Raw genomic sequence first — 19,901 nt, forward strand, 5'->3', positions numbered from 1 at the left:
CGAAACTAACTGAAAGACAGTAGTCAGAGATTGAGAGGACTAGACAGAATACACAAGATTAATCGAAATATAGGTAAGCTTATGAATATTCACTAGTCTAGTCGTGACATTCCACCCCATTACCTGTAGAACAGTCTGACCCCATCCATCCGTCCTCACATCCATCTTCTGGACAGGCTCCACTGACGAGGTCACATGCAGAGGAAATTGTTTTACAATGTCGGGAGCTGCACTCCTTGGCACAATTAGCACCGTATTTTCCATTGGGACACTCTGTACAAGAAACAATTATCAGTAATGAACAATGTCGTCTCTAAAAGAGACGACCAATATGAGATTAGGGTGACGCTAAGTACAATCATGAATCAAAGGATTGGGTGGTCAGGTTTTCTGACTTGGTTGAAAAAAAATCCTCATAATCGTATCCCATTTGCGTAGAATGATGTTCATAATGTCAATCACTGAACTCTTTAATCAGTCTCGATCATGCCGTTAGAAAGACAGCATGTTCCGCTTACATTCATGGGCCCATTCATTCACCATTTGAACAAGCAGTTATACACGGGTTGCAATGTCTGCTGGTCTGAAGTGAGTGAGTTGAAACGTAACGTCACCTTGGCAATGTGTTTGCCACATTGTAACGAGACACTTTGCATATACAATAAATACGAGTAGTTAAACAACCAGTCATCGAAGGGCTGTAAAATAACTAGAGTATCACAGATCATGTTCAAACAAGCACGTAGATCTCAAAGTATTTTACTTACGACTATAATACAGAATATAAAAACAGGACGCCAACAACTGAGGGTAGGTCACCACTCTAGTCAACATGCGGACTTACAGTGCCTTTGCTGTATGCACGGGTCCTAGCTGATTTACATCATCACCTCAGCCGCTGGCGATGGTTAGAAAATGTACCCCCAAAGTAAAATAACAGCTATTCTAAGATTATAAAGCAGGCAAGGCATAAACTAAATTTAAAAGTTTTGGGACTTACGTACCCTCACAGAACAACAACTGTATCATACTTCAACCCCTTTGAGGGAACAGACACTAACAATCGCAGTTGCTAATTTATACTACCATAAAAATAAAAAATGCATCTTTTTAGAAGTCATATAGTTTCCTATTTATTCAGTGATGATTAACATTACAAAGTGAGTGTGTTAGAATTTTACATACATTAGCAACCGAGATATTTAGTGACTGTACCCTCGAAGGGACTTAAAGTACTGTAACATTAGTGTCCTCCTGGGTGAGTATGAAGTCCTAAAACTTCCAAAGTCAGATTCAAGTTCTTGTAATCGTATAATATGTGTTGTTTAGTGATAGCCAAATATCATTACAATTACCAGTGGCTGAAGGGATGGTGTAAATCCAGATGGGGTCCATGCAGGTCGAGAAAGTCCCCATGATCCATAGTATAGTAATCTACCTTCAGTTGCTGGCGACTCTCTCTTAGATATTCTATTTTTGTCCTAATTTGAAAACCGATTTTATAGATACATGCCAGTTTAATTCTTGTTACTGTGATATACTATTGTCCTTCGTGGACAGTTTTTTTTCACACTGTTGTATTTATCATGAACATATAACCATTTGGCTGAAATACTGATGCTTTAACTCACTGTCTCATTCACTCACATTTCTATCTTCCTGCGAGTAGACATATCCTGCTTAATATTGATCAATGTCATATATTTGTTGTTAATGTTAGCCTTCAAGATATAGTTCTCCTCCAAATGTTATCATCACCCTTTTGGCAAATGAGAAAACCAGACGTCGACCTGAACTACCAGAATGTATGGAAACTCAAACAAGCCAATTTCTGTACAAACAAAAATATAGCAGCACACAGTAACGCTCATTAATCCATATTTACCGACGGATCCAAAGATTGTGAAACAGTTTCTCGTGCCGTTATCAATGAAGCAGGAACAGTATTTTCAAGATTACGTGAAAACGGCGGCATTTTCACTATAGAATCAAAGGCCGTTCCAGAAGCCTTTACTTTATTAAAAAAAAACGTCTAAACCTATATTCAGGTCAGTATCGATCAGATTCTATATACATGAGCATTAATTAAGCCCAACGTATTCAAAGTTCTCAAACAACGTTCTCTGTTCAGTCCTAAGCCAACAGTAATGGTGACATCAGTATTTGGTGTATCCTCCCCACGCACGGATAACTGCTGCAACCCTAATCTTCATGCTGGAAATGAAACGCTGAATGCGCATGATTGGAATCCCTGCCATCCCTCATGAAGAGCCTGAGCTAATTCCTGTAGATTTTGAACAGGTGGATCCTTTACTTGAAAATGACTCCACAGATGGTTCCATAAATGCGCAGTTGGGTTGAGATCAGGGCTTTTCGCAAGCCAAGGTAATCTGTCAGCTGCGTTGTTCTGCAAATATGCGATAACAGCCCTGGAACGATGGCGCCTAGCATTATCGTCCATAAATACTGGCCGGTTGGCGAGGGGGTGGTTATCAAAATACGGGACAACGGCAGCTTCCAGTACTTCCTGTTGGTATCTCTGATCATTGAGTGTCTCTTGTATGGTGATAAGATTCACCTTACAGCCATAGAAGATACACCCCCACACCATTACAGAGCCATCGACAAAAGGTTCAGCTGCATGGATCATCCTCAGTTGATAAGCCTCATTATTCCTTTTCAAAACTCGCCAACGGCCATCAGAAACGGCTTTCATCGGACCACTGGATCCTGTGCCACGTCCTCAGATTGTGGTTTTGGTGTTGATTACACCATGCCAAACGTTTAGCCTTGTGTCTATCAGTGAGTAAGGGACGTCTGATTGGACGACGTGCACGGAGTCCAGCGGACCTGAGCCTCCTGCGGATGGTACTAGTTGAGAGAGGAACACCCAGTCTCTATTGTTCTCTGAGATTTTGGCATTGGTCATGGTCTCACTAGGCGAAGTAGGGCATGGTCATCGCGGGGAGTGGCCTTTCTCGGCTTTCGTGATAGTGGACGATCCGTGACGTAACCAGTGGCCGTATGTTTCCTTACAAGGCGATTAATGACAGTGTGACTGATATTCAATCTGGACCCAATATTTCGATAGGACAAACCAGCTTCATGCATACAAATAATCTGCCATCTGGTATTTTCAGAAAGCCTACGACTGGATATGTCCAAAAAAGTTCAGCATGAAAACTTTAACATGAAAAGTATGCACTTGAGTCAGCACATAAAGTTCATGCTAATTGCATGTGTATTTAGATATTAGTGGTTGACTTCTCTGTTTTGATCCCTTTTTGTTACAATCGACAAGTATTTTTCGTGGTGCTTAATTAATGCTCATGTGTACATTTCGTGTGCTGAGGACATGTCACGTAAACATCTGCTTTTAATCGGAATTTTTTAATACAGTGAGCTTGCTACTGGCCAGTCTGATATCGTCTATGGCTGGGAACACTATGGCCGATTCTGTTGCCGAGGCAGCACTCAGCGAATATGAAACACCACGTTTCATCCCGTACAGTGATCTTAAACCTACAATTAGAGACTACATCAGATCTAATGCAAAAGAAGCGGGACACCAAACTGGGTAGTAAGAAATTACATCAGGTAAAACCACCTGTTGACAACTACTTGGACTGTCAGACCAGATTTGAAGCGTTTAATATACGACATATTGGTCATTCAAGTTACACTCATGAATATCTATTGTTTCGTCATCCAGTCCTCGCAAATCATATTTTCCACAAGGACTAGTCTTCAACATTTTGTGAGATATAGCTTGTTATCATAGTGCCCGTAACTTTTAAGATATAATAAGAGCACGACTTACTCCAGTCAATATGGCTGAACTGCTAGATTGTTGAGGCAAGTGCAAGTGCAAGAATCTTATGAGGATTGGCTAAGGTCCATGCAGGTAGCAAAGGTACTGTTAGTCCTCATGGTCCTAGTATGGTGATCTACCTTCGGTTGTTGGCGACTTATAGCCCGTTTTTATTTTGTACTGTCTATAGTGATTTCATTTTATGATATCCTACTACTTTTAAGCTTCAATAGCTGTGGTAATCTCGCATCTCTAATGTCCTTCGATGACAGCTTTTTACGTTCTAACTTTATTGATTTTTTTTTTCATTTTACTGAATGAATTGTTTTCGTCACGATCTGGCTGAAGTATTGCCGATGTCACGCTAAACTCACTCACTCACGAGGATTGAAAGCGGCTGGAGGAGGTAGCCGTGCGAAAGCATAGACCCACAGGATCGTAGCATGCATTCAAACGATCAGTTCGGGAAACCTCTGCTCTTGAAGGGGTCGACAAGGGTAAAGGCTCTTCTACTTCAAAAGGTCCTTGGAGGCCTCAACAAAATACATAGAGCCTAATAAGGTAGAGTGTCAAGTCTTCAGAATCACCAGGCCCGAAGATGGTGGACAATGGGGTAATGATGAATATCCGGTCCGGTTGCCCTGGCAGCTGATTTTTTATAGTTAAGTTCCAGCTGAGACCCAGGAAAAAGCTTACCATGCTTCTACCATGCTTGACTGATGTCAAGCGCGTGAAGCTCAGATACTAAGGCTTCCAGGAAGAAGGTCTTGAAGGCCACTTGCTCCAAGTCCTTCTCTTTTAAAGGTTCGTAGTCTCTGAAAACCATGAGATGAAGGACGTGAGAGATGTCCGAGGTCTTAACGTCCTGGACTGGTCGATGGGGTTGTAACAGGTACTACAGCTCGGGAAGGGTGGAGATCTTTATACCCGTAGTTCTAGCCAAAATCAAGGCGATATCACCCCAGCGACGACATGAGCAGAGGCAGAAGTGGAAGATGGAATTCCCCAGCGTTCAACTCTTCCATTTTGCGTCGTATAAGGAACGATTCGAGGTAAGAGAGTCAGAGGGAACCAACAGGGTAGGTCTGAGTGGTGATGAAGAAGCGGGTTGTCCTGGTCGGGAAGTGTACTGGATCTGCCTTTGCCAGCCTTTTTAAGCCATCGAACTAACTCTTCTCTGGCCAGAAGGGCGCGACAAAAAGCAGTAGACTTTTGATGGTGGCCAACATCTTTTGGCTACCTCTTCTGGCTACCTCTCGACTGTAAGATCTGAGGAAGCTGCTTGAGAAATGGGACAAGGCATCAGCCTTCACATTCTTTACCCCAGTAATATTACGGGTAATCTGACTAAAATATGTTAGTGCCTCTCTGAATACTAACATTGTAGAAAGCTGGTAACATACAGCAAATTTGACGAACCACTTGGCTCAGAAGAAAGTTGTTGTCCAAACCTTACTGAACTTAAGGAGCCTTCATAGATGCGCTGTACTGGAAGTAGCACGAGATAAAAGAGGGGATTTGCTGAAGTGGGAAGGAATGCCGTCAGTTTATTGAATGCAGACTCTTCAATGAATTATCTCAGGTGGGTAAATACTATTGATCTGATATGGTTCAATGATCTGGCAACCGGTTCAGTGATCTGGGTTGGTGCGACGATCTGAATCGGTTGGATGATCTGGGTGAGTATACAAATGTAGTTATCTGGCAGAGCGAAGTAAGATCTGGAACGGTACTGTCATCCGGTTCTGCCAGTGAGGGTGTAAGGCAATTCTTTTTGTAGATCAGCTTCGTGGTGAAATGGAAGAGTTAAATCACAGGAGGGGAATTTTCATATCTACATAGCTTTTAGAATTATTTCTGTTGTTGATTTCTGCGGATGATTCGTGTCTGTTTTCCGATAGCGTTATTGGTTTGCAGAGGAAGATACGTGTCTAAGAAAAGTTATATGGGTTTTAGTTGTTTGTTTTGATAAAACTGAAGTAATTGTCTTTCGAAACTCAGAAAAGAATGAATTTTGGCTATTTCGTAACCAACGCCTGAAGATATGTACTTATTATAATTATTTCGGACGGTTATTTTCTAGTAAATTTGCGTAGTCAAACTCTGCTCACAATCTCGATAATAAAGCTTCAAATGCTCAATCTTTTGTAAAGATTCTAGCTCGTAAACGTCCAAATATTTCCCTGCAGCTCTTTTTAATGTAATGCCGTTGTTTTTTCCATGTACAGATTAAGCCAATACGTTTGTATGCGTCCGAGATATGGGGTTACCAAGAGTGTTTTGCAATTGAAGAATTTGATATCCTGTTTTGCAAATTTGTTTTAGGTTTAAGTTACAAGAATACTAATGTTGCTGCTTTAAGTAGAATGTGGTAGACATCATGTCTATTTAGAATCTCTTTTTAGGCTTATTAGCAATTAAGTTGCTTGAAATTCCAGAGAACAGGTACCCTAAACAGTGTTACATTATGTTGTATAGCTTAAACAATGTTGGACGTAAAATATGAGTGCACCATGTTAGAAATATCGTTTTTGAAAGCTATGTAAATCTAATAAGGTCGAAAATGAATTTCATTTCCTTTACAAATGTACATTATATAGTGAATTTCGTAAAATACATTTCACAAAGATAGCTCTATATATCGATGAAGATATATTTATCAGTATCTTACAGAACAGTTACTGAAGTCTCAGCAAGTTTATGTCCATTTCAAATTTCATAAAAGGAGCTCTTGCATTGCGTAATTCCTCACTGCAAAATTGTCACCTTTATATTACTTAATGCAACTCTATGAAAATAACATTTATTGTTATCTCTCTGTACGTGGGCCTAAGGCCTTTCTACTTAATTAAACTGATTGATTGACTGATTGATTCACCTGATAAAGGGACAAGAAGTAGCCCAGAAACGTATTTTAAATATTAAAAAAGTTGTAAATTCACACCAGTCGCTGTCATGTTACTTCCAAATGGCAATCGAGCATCACTATAATCTTAAACTGAGAAGTCTGTCGCCATCTACTACATGCATTTTACACATTTTTCAAAACAACAGATGCCAACTCCATTCGAATTATTCAAACACTCACCTGCACAGTCTGTTCCTGTCCACCCCATCTGGCACATGCCACTGGAACACGCCCCGGTGATGGAATCACATGAGTCGGTTGAACCATAGCAGTGGCGAGAGTTACAGGACTTGTTGCAGTTGGCTCCATACATGTCAGCAGAGCATGCTAGCATGAACGTAGTGTTACGTTTTTCAGTTTGCTATATTATTGATTTCATAAAAACTCAGCTGTGTTACATTTACGGCTTCTGTCTCATAGCAAAACAAATTTGCAAGCTAAGTAGTAGCCATATATTTAATGGTATGTTTAAAACTATTGCTCAGGCTCAGCCGAATGTGTCTGCAAGTTCATTTTCACACAGTCGGTGTCAAGCATATTTCTACACATTTTCTACGTAATGTACATAAATCTAAGCTTATCACAGTTGGAAATCATTAACTGACATTAACACTTGTACAGCCTAATGTCTTTCCAGGTGTATGATATCTTACATATTTTAGGTCTTACCGGATCTTACAGAAAACGGACACATAAGCACTCCTTTATTACTGATTATGCCAAATATGAATCACTGTCCATGACGTTGTCTGATTGCTATAGTATCACAAAACACATTCTCTACCAAATGAATGTACATAATTACACAAGGGTAAACGTATTTTCGCATTTCCTCAATTTACCAGTTCCAAATATTCTTATCAGTAGCGTTAGTTATAGGATATTTGGAACGAACACTGGAAACCAAATTTGTCTGAAAGGACAGTAAGAGAACTACAATACCACGCCACATTTCAGATTTCAAATATCACTTTTAAAACCAGGATGTGACTCCAAAAACTGTATACTGTTTAGGACATTGCAATGTTGAAATAGCATTAAAAGTTATGTCAACCATGAGCCAAAACATCGAATGTCAAAACACTCACTTGCACAGTCTGTTCCTCTCCATCTTGTTTGGCATTGTTCACTTGGACATGCTCCGGTGAAGGAATCACACGAGTCAGTTGTGCCTTCACAGTGGCGAGAGATGCAGTCTTTGTTACACAATTCGGCATACATGCCAACGGGGCACGCTGCAATAAAGGTATTGTTGAATTTAACCTTTTGTTTTATTTTTTGGTTTCATCAAATAACAAAATACATTGATGTCTTAAGTGCCTTGGTATCGACTTCAGTGATACATTTGCTCAGGTTGGTATAAACTGTGCAGTTAGCGTTACATTATGAAATAACATCTTGGACATTTAGTCTACAAGCACATTTTCTCAAAATCAGTATTCAACATATTTCCACCAGATCTTACATAGAACTCTTACACACGACTTTACCATCCGCCCCGATATTACTAGTCATGGTGCATGATTTTGTTGGATTTCAAATAGCTTCACACAATACATTGTAAGAAACAAAATCCACGGGAGTTCAATTTCATATAAATGTTATAGCCACATTCGAATATTTCTTGAATAATCATACACACGGTTTGAGTTTCATTTGCCTGCAAACCTGTAAACGAAATGTCATTTGTCCTGATTTGTCAGGACTAACTGTTCACAAGACTCGATGCCACTTTAAAATGCTAAACTTATTTTTAAATTTAGGCAAGTGAAACCTGAGTTGTCAGTTGGTATCAAGAACAAAGCACAATTAAAAGTGGTGTCACCTGTAAATGTTATTGTGTGACTTGTCAATCATGCTTGATTGCCTCTTGCTGTAGGATTATATCAGTGGATCTTGTTGATTTCCTTATTAATACCTGCTTGGGTGTCCCACTTCTTCTATACAATACAAAATAACTACTAACAAAATAAAAATTCGCTATAAATCAGTCTGTTAATGGATATTTCACGACTGGAACAAATCCGTTCGCCAAACTACACGGACTGAAGCTCCTTAATGCTTGGATTCTGTGCAACGCCAATATTGCTAACAGTCCCATTACTTTCTTCAAACGTGGAGCGGACTTGGTGTAACTTTAGGTGATTCAACCAAAAAATGTGACTGAGTGAGTTTAGTTTTTTTTATCGGATATGAACTGCACATTTGGGAATCGAAACCTGCTTAACGTACGAAATTCATTTACACTTTGATACATCACTTAAATGAAAAATACACTTAATGGTACCACACGAAAGTAAATATAGTATATTGTTGCAATATGGACGCGTGTCAAACCGTGTCAAAATCAGAAGATTATAATGAACTCGGTGACTACATTTTGCACTCAATAACTGATTTGTGCAAATGGGACTATAGATGGCCCAATGGCACCTGAAGAGATAGCCCAGCATATCCAGACCATCAGGTGTGATACTGTTTAAGTACACTTTAAACTTCACATAGAAATGTGGGGAAAAGAAGTACTTAGACTGAGTGAAAGGGTGGGTTAAAATGTAAAGTCACTTTGATAATACTTCAGCCATTTCGTGACTAAACAATATATAGAGACTGAACAATCATTACAGACAGATTATTCAATCCTGTCAACGAAGTAATATAACTAGAACATCACAGATATGCATGTAAAACTAGTAATTAAATTTAAGCATCTATAGGAGACAACACAATATAAAAATAGGCACTAGATCGCCAACAACTGAAAGTACATCACCATCCTAGTCAAAAGAGGAGAACTCAAATGCGTGCTACATAATTTCAGAGTGGATAAGATATTAACAGCTTGTATATTTATAAGTGTCACAATATGTACGATAGTCCCCAGGACTATATTTTCCAGTATATCTATTAATACTTACTCCACACCTGCACTTCAGCAAAGTCTAACATGGCGCCATTTCCATCGTTATTAGTTTCTGTGTAGACGGTCAGGTAGCGCCAGGTCCCACGACAGGTTACATCCAGTACATCTGGGATGCCTCTACCGTCACGACGCCCTGTTACAGTGTGACATAGATTCCCTTCTTTGGGTTCACGTGAATTCTTTTCAGATGTGTAGAGCTGCACGCCATTGCGTCGGGTAATGTCTGAAACAAATGGAGATACACAGGTGTCAGTGTAGGGAATCTCAGTTGTTGCAGCATAAACAATAATACAAATAAAGCATAGAACGTTTTGTTTACATAATACATGTTTCAGTGCCCTTGAGTATTTCAAACATCTTATTGATGCAAAGAGTTTTGGTTAATGCCAGTAGCGTTCGGGATAAGACCTTTGTGTTTTTACGTTTATTTTTGGATATGTGTTTATTCTCTCTATTTTGGTGGTGGTTTTTTTTTTTGTTTGTTTGTTTGTTTTTAGTGAGGGGGCCTTTTTTTGTGACCATCCTTTGGATTTGTTCCATGGCATTCAGCCATATTATTTCTTCTAGTGAAGATGTCAAATGACCCTTCACAAAAGTACCCCTCTGTAACACATAGAGAGGGGCTTCATGTTTTAAATTACCGCATCAGTATGTCATTCATAAAGTAAATGTAACCGTTTCTACATTGATGGTAGATATATTTATACTGAAATCTCATCAAAGGACAGTAGAAGATTGGCAGTGAAATAGATATTTACACTTGCAAATAACAGTAAATTATATTACTATATGTAACAACACACGTCAAGAGGACGGGCCATAGATCACCAGCAACTAAGATTAGTCCATCATACTTTTATGGGGACTGACGGCACCTGTACTGCCTAAATGAGACCCAATCAGAATACATACAATAAATACAGTTTCTACGATCGAAATCAGATATACATATTGTGGCGGCCGGGACTCAAACTTTCAATAAATCTTGTCAGTCGTGTTTTCAGGAAGAGTCAAACATTTCTTTTCATTGAATAAATAGCTTTTTATTCATGGGTTTAAATGTGATTCAGCACAATGCTCTTTTTCACTTAGTAGATCCCTCTCAAGCTTAAGGTTTATGTGCATGGACCAGTGTTAGGGCAATAAAAGTGTGACCAATGGCTTCAGTGGTAGTCACTGTTATGTAGACATAGTGATGGCTTCATTATTTGGTAATCTGAATAACTCGATGGTTATTAAGATACTTATTTGTGTCTGTTTCGAAAAGTGCAGTCTATTTATAGCATCAGCTATTATAATTGTAAGGACAAGGGGAACTTTCGGGCTGAATTATCTGCCCTTAGTTGAGACTGACCTGTAGACTGCCAAAGTCAGAATGACACAAATTGGATCGCATCGTATTTATAGGTGCGAGAAAATGGTCACATGTCAGTTCTAGACCAATCAAATCACGTCCCGTTACGTCCTTATTCTTTTGAGGGATCTACTTTCACAACACGAAACCACTAAAATAAAGGGGAAGACGCATTACCTCAGAAGGTAATCTGGTACGAAAATGACTATTTTTACCCACCAATTAATTACGCGTAATTAATTCATTAAATGCCCTCCAATATCATAAGATCAACAATTGCGTCTCTCTACGTCCTGCTACGTCCTTGCTGTCTGCTCAGGGGGACGTAATAACAACGAGCGACGTCGACTGGGAACTATGATGGACAATTCAAAGAGGAAGATTACAGATGCCAGGAGGCAATTGGAGCTTGTCTGGCACATACGATGTTTAACAACATGCCTCAGTCGCTCATACAATTTGACAGTGGCACTGGAAGTCGTATTTATAGAATACATGTTCATAAATAAAAATGCTGAGCTTCGCGTATGAATACAACAGTGAGAATAAACATAGTGCCCGTTGTCAGAATTAACATCGACTTTGCAAGATGAGCTGACATATCATCAAATAATATTCTGGGTTCTTCTGTTCGTAATTCACAAGATTATGTAAACTTAAAATGCAAAACACTAATCTGAGTCAAAAGTAGCGGTATGCCCATTGCGACATAGGCTGGCTGTCACAAAGTTAAAATGGCGGGTGTCACCGAAACACGTAGCTCGGCCAAGACCACAAATTCACCAAAGAATGGTTAATTATCAAGTGTCACAGGGATTATGTCACAGTTTGTCGAAGGACAAGGTAAGATTAATCCATATTTGATACTCAGTTTTCGAAACTGGACACGGAAATATAAAAAGTGCGGTCAGTTCAAAAGTGCTTGAAAATGTGAACAAGATCGTTTTGACAGACGACGTTGTTGACATTGACTCTTACAAAGTACAACTGTGTTCTAAACCAATAGCGTAATGTGATGGCAATAGCTTATGATATTTTACGAATGGCAATACATTATAATGCTTGAAACAACATTCTACGATCTTTGACAGATTTCTTACCAAAAAGAGATTTCAAAACACTGAATTACGTGAAAACGAGGTGGCCAATAATACTAGTATATACTTGCAAAACTAATTACATGATAATTATGGTAATAATTTCTGCACTGCCATTAACTATAAAAATTACAAAAGGGAAATACATAAAAAATATGTCTAATCATTTATATATATAGATGTATTTCGAGCGAGTGAGTGAGAGTTTAGTTTTTCGCCGCACTCAGCAATATTCCAGCTATATAGCGGCGGTCTGTGAATAATCGAGTCTGGACCAGACGATCCAGTGATCAACAACATGAGCAGCAATCTGCGCCGCTGGGAACCGATGACGTATCAACCAAGTCAGCGACCCTGGTCGCCTTTTATGCTTAAGCATGGGTTGCTAAAGGCCTACTCTACCCCGGATCCTCACGGGTCTGTATTGTGAACAACACGATCCTACCCTTCATATGGACCAATTGGTTTACAATACCTCAACCTCCCACGACTCAAATTTCTTTATGGAATCAGACACCACATATATACAATAATTTAAAATACACAAAAATACAATTTCAGCTAACAATTTTAACGCTAAATGAGAATAAATGCCTTTAACAATATTCTTCACTCATTTATATCTGAAATGCTGATCCTTTGTGATGTAAACATTCAGAAGTCAGTCAAGATATGCTTAGATGTATCAAAGATATTGTACAACTTTTTACAGTCTCCCTGGCTGTATTAACTATGTTGAGACACTTTGAATACACAAAGCAGAGTTTGATATGTGAAAAAAAAGGAACCAAAGACATGGGATGAAATCAATTGTTATTATTTGAGTTGTTTTAAAAGCACATGGAATAAGCACATGCATAGCGTCTTCCAAACTGAGTGACCCCAGTTATCACTGTCAGTATCTCGTGTAGCCGCCATTAGTGAGTGAGTTAATATTTAACGTCACATCGGCAATGTTGCAGCCATATCGTGACTAGAACATACATGACAAAAAAGAATATATATAGATATTATGAAGACCCTGTCTACAAAGGACAGTAAACCCACTAGTCTATCACAGTTAGTTTTAAAACTAGCGCGGAAACTTAACAAATGATAGTATCACTATTTGGACAGTACAATAAAAAAACAGGCCATAGATCACCAACAACAGAGGGTAGATCACCATACCAGGGACCATGGAGACTTACAGTACCTCTGCTACCTGCATGGTCCCTGGATGGACATACACCTTCCGCTCAGCTGCTGGCGACTGTATGCAAGATTAGCCACAAATTAAAATGACACATATTCTACGATTAAAAAAGCGGAAGATTAAATCTGACTTAAACCGTTTTGGGACTTACGTATCCTCTCAGGAGGACAATAATTTTACGGTACTTCAGCCCCCTTCGAGGATACAGCCACTAACAATCGTAGCCGCCAATTCAACTTCCAATCATAAAATACTTATTTATTTACATGTCAGTCAATAAATTCAATTCTTTTAAAAATGCAATAATTAAATGAGAACGTATGTTACTAAAAACGTCCTTCATAGTTCTTGATTTAAAATAATTGTCCCTTGTGATGGAATACTCAACACAGTCAAGCAAGACATGCTTGACCGTGATGATTTCATCACAAGGGATGCAGAACGGAGGATTCTCACCTTTCAAAAGATATTCATGCGTATACCTAGTGTGGCCATTACGATATCGTCGTATAATGACCTCTTCAAATCTGGACCGACAACCCAAGTAGGTGTAACCAACATATGGTTTTATTGCATGTAATTTATTGATACCTACTTGGGTGTCCCACTTCTTCTGCATCAGATCACGGATATAAGATCTAATGGTAGCTTTATAATCAGTATAGGGAATATGAAGTGGTGTCACAGATTTGTTTAGCGCTGCCTTAGCAGCAAGGTCAGCCTATGTGTTCCCAGAGATTCCAATATGGCTGGGTAACCAACAGAAGACGATGTCGTATTGGCCAGTAACAAGATAGTTATATAGTTCAATAATTTCTATTAAAAGTGGATGTTTACATGCTAGGTTTTTAATAGCCTGAAGGCACGAAAGAGAGTCTGAATAGATTATGTACTGTTTATGTTTAGGATGTCTTTGAATATATTTAAGAGATGTTAATATGGCGTTAGCTTCTGCTGTAAAAATAGAACTATTATCGGGTAATCTAGAAGATATTGTTCTGGATCCAATGACAGTGGCACAAGCCACTGCGCCACCGTCCTTAGACCCATCTGTAATTGAGGATTTATAACTGCTATATTTATGTTTCAACTGATTATATTCTTGTTTGTATTGTAATTCATTAGTTTCTGATTTTTAAATGCAGTTAATGTTAGGTCGACTTGTGGCCTAACCAACTGCCAAGGAAGAGAAGAAAGAAGACGGGAAGGAGGTATGTTTTCCAGCTCAATGCCGGCTGAAGAAAGAAAGGGTTTAATTATGTGCCCGAGAGGTGGAACAAGAGAAGACTTTTTGTTGTACAAGTCCTCGTAGAGAGGATTGAAAACACAGTTATATGCAGGGTTAGATTCGTTAGAGTATAGCTTTGTGATATACTGTAAAGTGAATTTTATACGGCGTTCTGTAAAAGATGGTTCATCGGCTTCAATATATAGACTATCAACAGGAGAGGTTCTAAAGGAGTCTTAGACCTTGATGATGATCTAACAATTTTAAGTTGCTGTTGCAGGATCCACCATTTATGATGGATCCATAATCAAGTTTAGAACGGACAAGTGATCGATCTTGATCGGGCTTGAAATTGTCTATCATTTTAAAAGTTGGCTATGAATTGCGGAAAACGACCTCGCAAACCGAAGTCATGTAAGTCTCTTAAAATACTATATTTCCAGGTTGTGTCATATGCTTTTTCTAAGTCAAAAAAGATAGACACAGCGTGTTTTTTTATCAATTAGTGCGTTTTTAACAAATGATTCCAAATGCACTAAGTGTTCCACAGTACTTCTGTTTTTACGGAAGCCACATTGTATATCTGTTATGAGATTATTAGTTTCCATGCACCCATGGCGAACCACCTCCTCGTGGTGGGTGCTGGGTAACGTCACGAGCTCGCCGACACCCCCGTCTACCAACCCGTTTGCCGTGGGTTGCGGCCCTGTGTCGGTGGAGGAGGGGATCCTGGTGGCTCAGGGCAATGGGAACAGGACCAGTGTTCCTATTGCTCAACACACCACTTCGGCCCTGACTTCACCTAGACGGGTGGTTGAATGGGCCCGGTAATCGGCTGGTCATGCCAAGCCCTGTACATGGATTTGATGTCATTGCACAGAATTTGATTTGGAATTATTTACATTTCAGTCTTGGCTCCCTTTGTTCATAGAATATTATTTGACTTGATTTTTGATTACATGAACTTTGCCTAGAGTCTTATGCCTAGAAGGCGGTGGCTCATGGGCCAATCTGGTGGAACTGTTAATATTTTTAATGTGTCTGCTGGAGTATATCATTCGAGTATCCTTGGTGCTGTAAGCTGGAGGCCCGCTTGCTTTAGTATTGTCCTTGTGATACTCCGTGGTGGGTGGGAAGCTCGGATGACGAACCAATATACCAATATTCATGGATTACCAAACCCCTAACAGAAAAACCAAACGTCAACTGGAAAATGATGATCAACATCGACCCTCTATACAAATTGATCACTGGCCACGTTTTTTGATTATTGAGACCCTTGACAAGACTCCTTTGAAATTAAATCCCTTTGCAATTTCAAAAGGTATCTCTGGCATTGCAGGTGAGGTAAAAGATATCAAACGCTTGCGATCAGGTTCACTGCTGATTGAATGTAGCAGAAAACAACAAGCTACCAGCCTGTTATCAACTGATATGTTTGTCGGAGTCCCGGTATTAGTTTCTGCCCACAGAACACTGATTACAAGCAAAGGTATATAGTTTGAGACCGTAAGCGTCTTCTAGCAGACATAACTGAGCTTGATATAATGTCCGAGATGAAAGATCAAGGAGTATCTTTTGTCAAACGTTTCACAACACGGAAAAATAATGAGACTGTCCAAACCAACACATATCTGTTTTCATGTTCAGCCCCAACACCTCCAAAATCAAGCAAAGCAGGTTACTGCAATCTCAATGTTGACTTATATATTCCAAATCCTCTGCGCTGCTTTAAGTGTCAAAAGTACGGACATGGTGTTAATACTAGCACATTGTCTGTTACATGTGCTCGCTGTGCTGAGAATACACATGTAACCGAAGATTGTGACAGTATTCACAAAAAATGTGCAAACTGTTCAGGAAATCATTCATCCTTTTCGAAAGAATGTCCCATTTGTAAAATGCAAATGGAAATTAACAAAATCAAATTTTCCAGGAACGTCAGTTTTGCTGAAGCAAGAAATATTGTACAATCTACTGAGCACACTGAAACCTACGCCTCTGTCACAAAAACATCTGAAACCTTATCAAAATTAACAACTACGCCAGTACTAACTTCGTCAAGCTGATGTCAGACTGACCTGACATGGGTAAATTCAGATATTCCTCAGTCTATCTCTCCTGATCTTCCACAGTCTATCTCAGAACAGTCTACTCAGACAGATACAGCTGAGTCTACACAAAAGACCGTATCTCCTTCATCATAGTCTTCTTCCGATCACAAATCATCGTCATCACCATCTCAGTCACACTCAAAGTCTCAATCGACAGCTGATAGTCAGCCACCTGTTCAAAGTAAACCGAAGCCTAAGCCTGATGCTTCAAAACAAGAAAATGGCTGTTGCAGTAAGAATTACTTTAGATGTAGCGTTTACGCTATGCTCTCTTTATATTTCGCCGTCTTCGGCGTTTGCCAAAACCGATCTTCAAGCTCTATATGATCAACTCCCGAAGCCCTGTATTATAATGGGAGATTTAAATGGGCACAACCCACTCTGGGGTAGTGTAACTACAAACACTAAAGGTAAATTGTTGGAGGACTTTTGTTCTGACAATGATTTATGTACTTATAATGATGGTTCCAACACATATTTACACCCGGGTACAGGGACTTATTCTGCTCTCGACTTGTCACTCACAAATTCAGAACTACTTAATGAATTCAAATGGTCAGTCCACGATGACCTCTGTGGAAGTGACCATTTTCCTACTATATTAAAAGCTGTTACTCCATCTGATGTTCCTCCATCATCAAGGCGGAATTTTGAAAAGGCTAATTGGGCTTTATATGAAACACTGTGTTCTGAAAAACTTAAACCCGAACGTTTTATTGACGTTCCCGATGCTATTAAATGTTTTTCTGATGAATTGAACTCCATAGCTGATGAATGTATACCAAAGTCCTCTGCAGTTCCACATATTCGAAAACCATGGTTCAACGATGAGTGCAAACAAGCTAGGAAGGCAAGGAAGAAAGCAGAACATTATTTCCGTCGCCATCCCATGGTGCATAATTTAAATAAATTTAAAATTTTAAATGCTAAAGCGCGGCGTACGTTTAAACAGAACAAACGCCAATCTTGGCAAAATTATGTATCTAAAATAAATTCTCGGACACCCATGTACAAGGTATGGAACATGGTCCAAAAAATTAAAGCTAAAGGTACTAAATCTACTGTCCATCATCTTAAACATGGAGATCAGTTACTTACGGATAAATCAGATATTGCAAATAGACTGGGCGAAACCCTCGCTAAACACTCTTCCTCCTCTAATTATTCACCTAAATTCCAGTAGTATCAAAAACAACAAGAAAAGAAAGCTTAATTTCAATTCTGATAACGGGGAAGATTATAATGAAACGTTTTCTATTCATGAACTCCATACTGCTCTTGATCAAGCTCATGACACTGCTACAGGAGCTGATAACATACATTATCAACTCCTGAAGCACTTACCAGAATCCTGTTTAGAGACGCTGTTATCAATATTTGATGATATTTGGACTTCCGGGAAATTTCCTTCTTCATGGCGTGATGCCATAGTAGTACCCATACCTAAACCTGGACGTGATCATACGGATCCATCTAATTATCGTCCGATTTCATTAACTAGCTGTGTTTGCAAGACCATGGAACGCATGATAAATAATCGACTTGTTTGGTACTTGGAAACAAATAACCTTATCACAGATATACAATGTGGTTTCCGTAAAAACAGAAGTACTGTCGATCACTTAGTGCGTTTAGAATCTTTTGTGAAAAATGCACTAATCAATAAACAACATGCTGTGTCTATCTTTTTTGATCTTGAGAAGGCATATGACACAACCTGGAAGTATGGCATTCTGAGAGATTTACATGATTTCGGTTTGCGAGGTCGTTTGCCTGAATTCATAGGCAATTTTTTACCCTGTCTGATCATTACAATCAGGATCAGGGTGTTCCACAAGGCAGTATTTTGTCAGTCACACTTTTTAGTATACAGATAAACAGTTTATCAAAAGTTTTAAACGATTCGATTGATGGATCGTTATTTGTGGATGATTTTAATATTTCTTGTCGTGGTAAAAATATGCATACCATTGAACGACAACTACAGTTGTGTTTAAACAAAATTAATAAATGGTGTCTTGAAAACGGCTTCAAATTTTCTAAATCGAAAACTAACTGTATACATTTTTGTCGTAAATATAAACCACATAAAGACCCTGAACTATCTCTAGATGGCACACCAATTAAAGTTGTAAAGGAAGCTAAGTTCTTGGGTCTCATTTTGGACTCACACTTAACGTTTTTACCGCATATTAAATCACTTAAGACTAAATGCCTGAAAGCACTTGACTTGTTGAAAGTGGTTTCAAATTCAAAATGGGGAGGGGATCAAGCTACCCTTCTCCATCTATATCGATCTCTCGTGCGTTCGAAACTCGATTATGGCTCCATTGTCTATGGTGGAGCCTGCAAAAGCAACTTAAAACTATTAGATTCAGTCCATCGTCAAGGTCTAAGACTTTGTCTTGGCTCCTTTAGAACTTCACCTGTTGACAGCCTGTATGTCGAGGCTGACGAACCATCTCTTGAGCAGCGACGTATAAAATTAGCTTTACAGTATGTAACAAAACTATATTCAAATGAGTCCAACCCCGAATATAACTGTGTTTTCAATCCCCTGTATGAGGATTTACACAAAAAGAAATCTTCTCTTGTTCCGCCTCTTGGTTTAAGAATAAAACCACTTATTTCTGCTGCCAGCATTGAACTGGAAAACATAGCTCCTTCCCGTCTTCTTTCTTCTCCTCCTTGGCAGTTGGTTAGGCCACAAGTAGACCTAACATTGACGACTTTTAAAAAATCAGAAACGAATGAATTACAGTATAAACAAGAATATAATGAACTGAAACATAAATATAGCAATTATAAATCCTTATTTACAGATGGGTCCAAGGGCGGTGGCGCAGTAGCTTGTGCCACTGTCATTGGATCCAGAACAATATCTTCTCGATTACCCGATAATAGTTCTATTTTTACAGCAGAAGCTAACGCCATATTAACAGCTCTCAAATATATTCAAAGACACCATAAACGTAAACAATATATAATCTATTCCGACTCTCTTTCTTGCTCATTTTTATATTGTACTGTCCTGTATAGATACATTGTTTTAGGTCTGTTCACTAGTTTTACATTCTCCTCTGTGATATCCTAGTTAGTTTTACTGTCCTTTGTCGACAGGGTTTTACAACGTATGTGCTATTAATTCATTTGTATTTTCATAATTACTCGTTCTCGTCACGATATGGCTGCAATATTGCCGATGTGACGTTAAATATTAACTCACTCACTCACTCACTCTTCCCCGTACTTTTTTGGCGGGCGACAAGCT

General features: G+C 39.0%; 1 protein-coding gene across 1 annotated transcript in view; it reads right to left on the minus strand.

The window, feature by feature from the left end:
* Positions 1-19,901, minus strand: part of LOC137291275 (uncharacterized) — a gene marked incomplete at its 5' end in the record, with an annotated part of 41,810 nt that overhangs the window by 18,706 nt on the left and 3,203 nt on the right. The window contains 3 exons of the mRNA XM_067822577.1: positions 124-273; positions 6,900-7,046; positions 9,638-9,865. Of these exons, the coding sequence (XP_067678678.1) occupies positions 124-273; positions 6,900-7,046; positions 9,638-9,865 (525 nt within the window). The remainder of the gene's footprint in view (positions 1-123; positions 274-6,899; positions 7,047-9,637; positions 9,866-19,901) is intronic.

The sequence above is a fragment of the Haliotis asinina genome, chromosome 7, assembly GCF_037392515.1.
Source record: "Haliotis asinina isolate JCU_RB_2024 chromosome 7, JCU_Hal_asi_v2, whole genome shotgun sequence".
NCBI classification, from domain to species: domain Eukaryota; kingdom Metazoa; phylum Mollusca; class Gastropoda; order Lepetellida; family Haliotidae; genus Haliotis; species Haliotis asinina.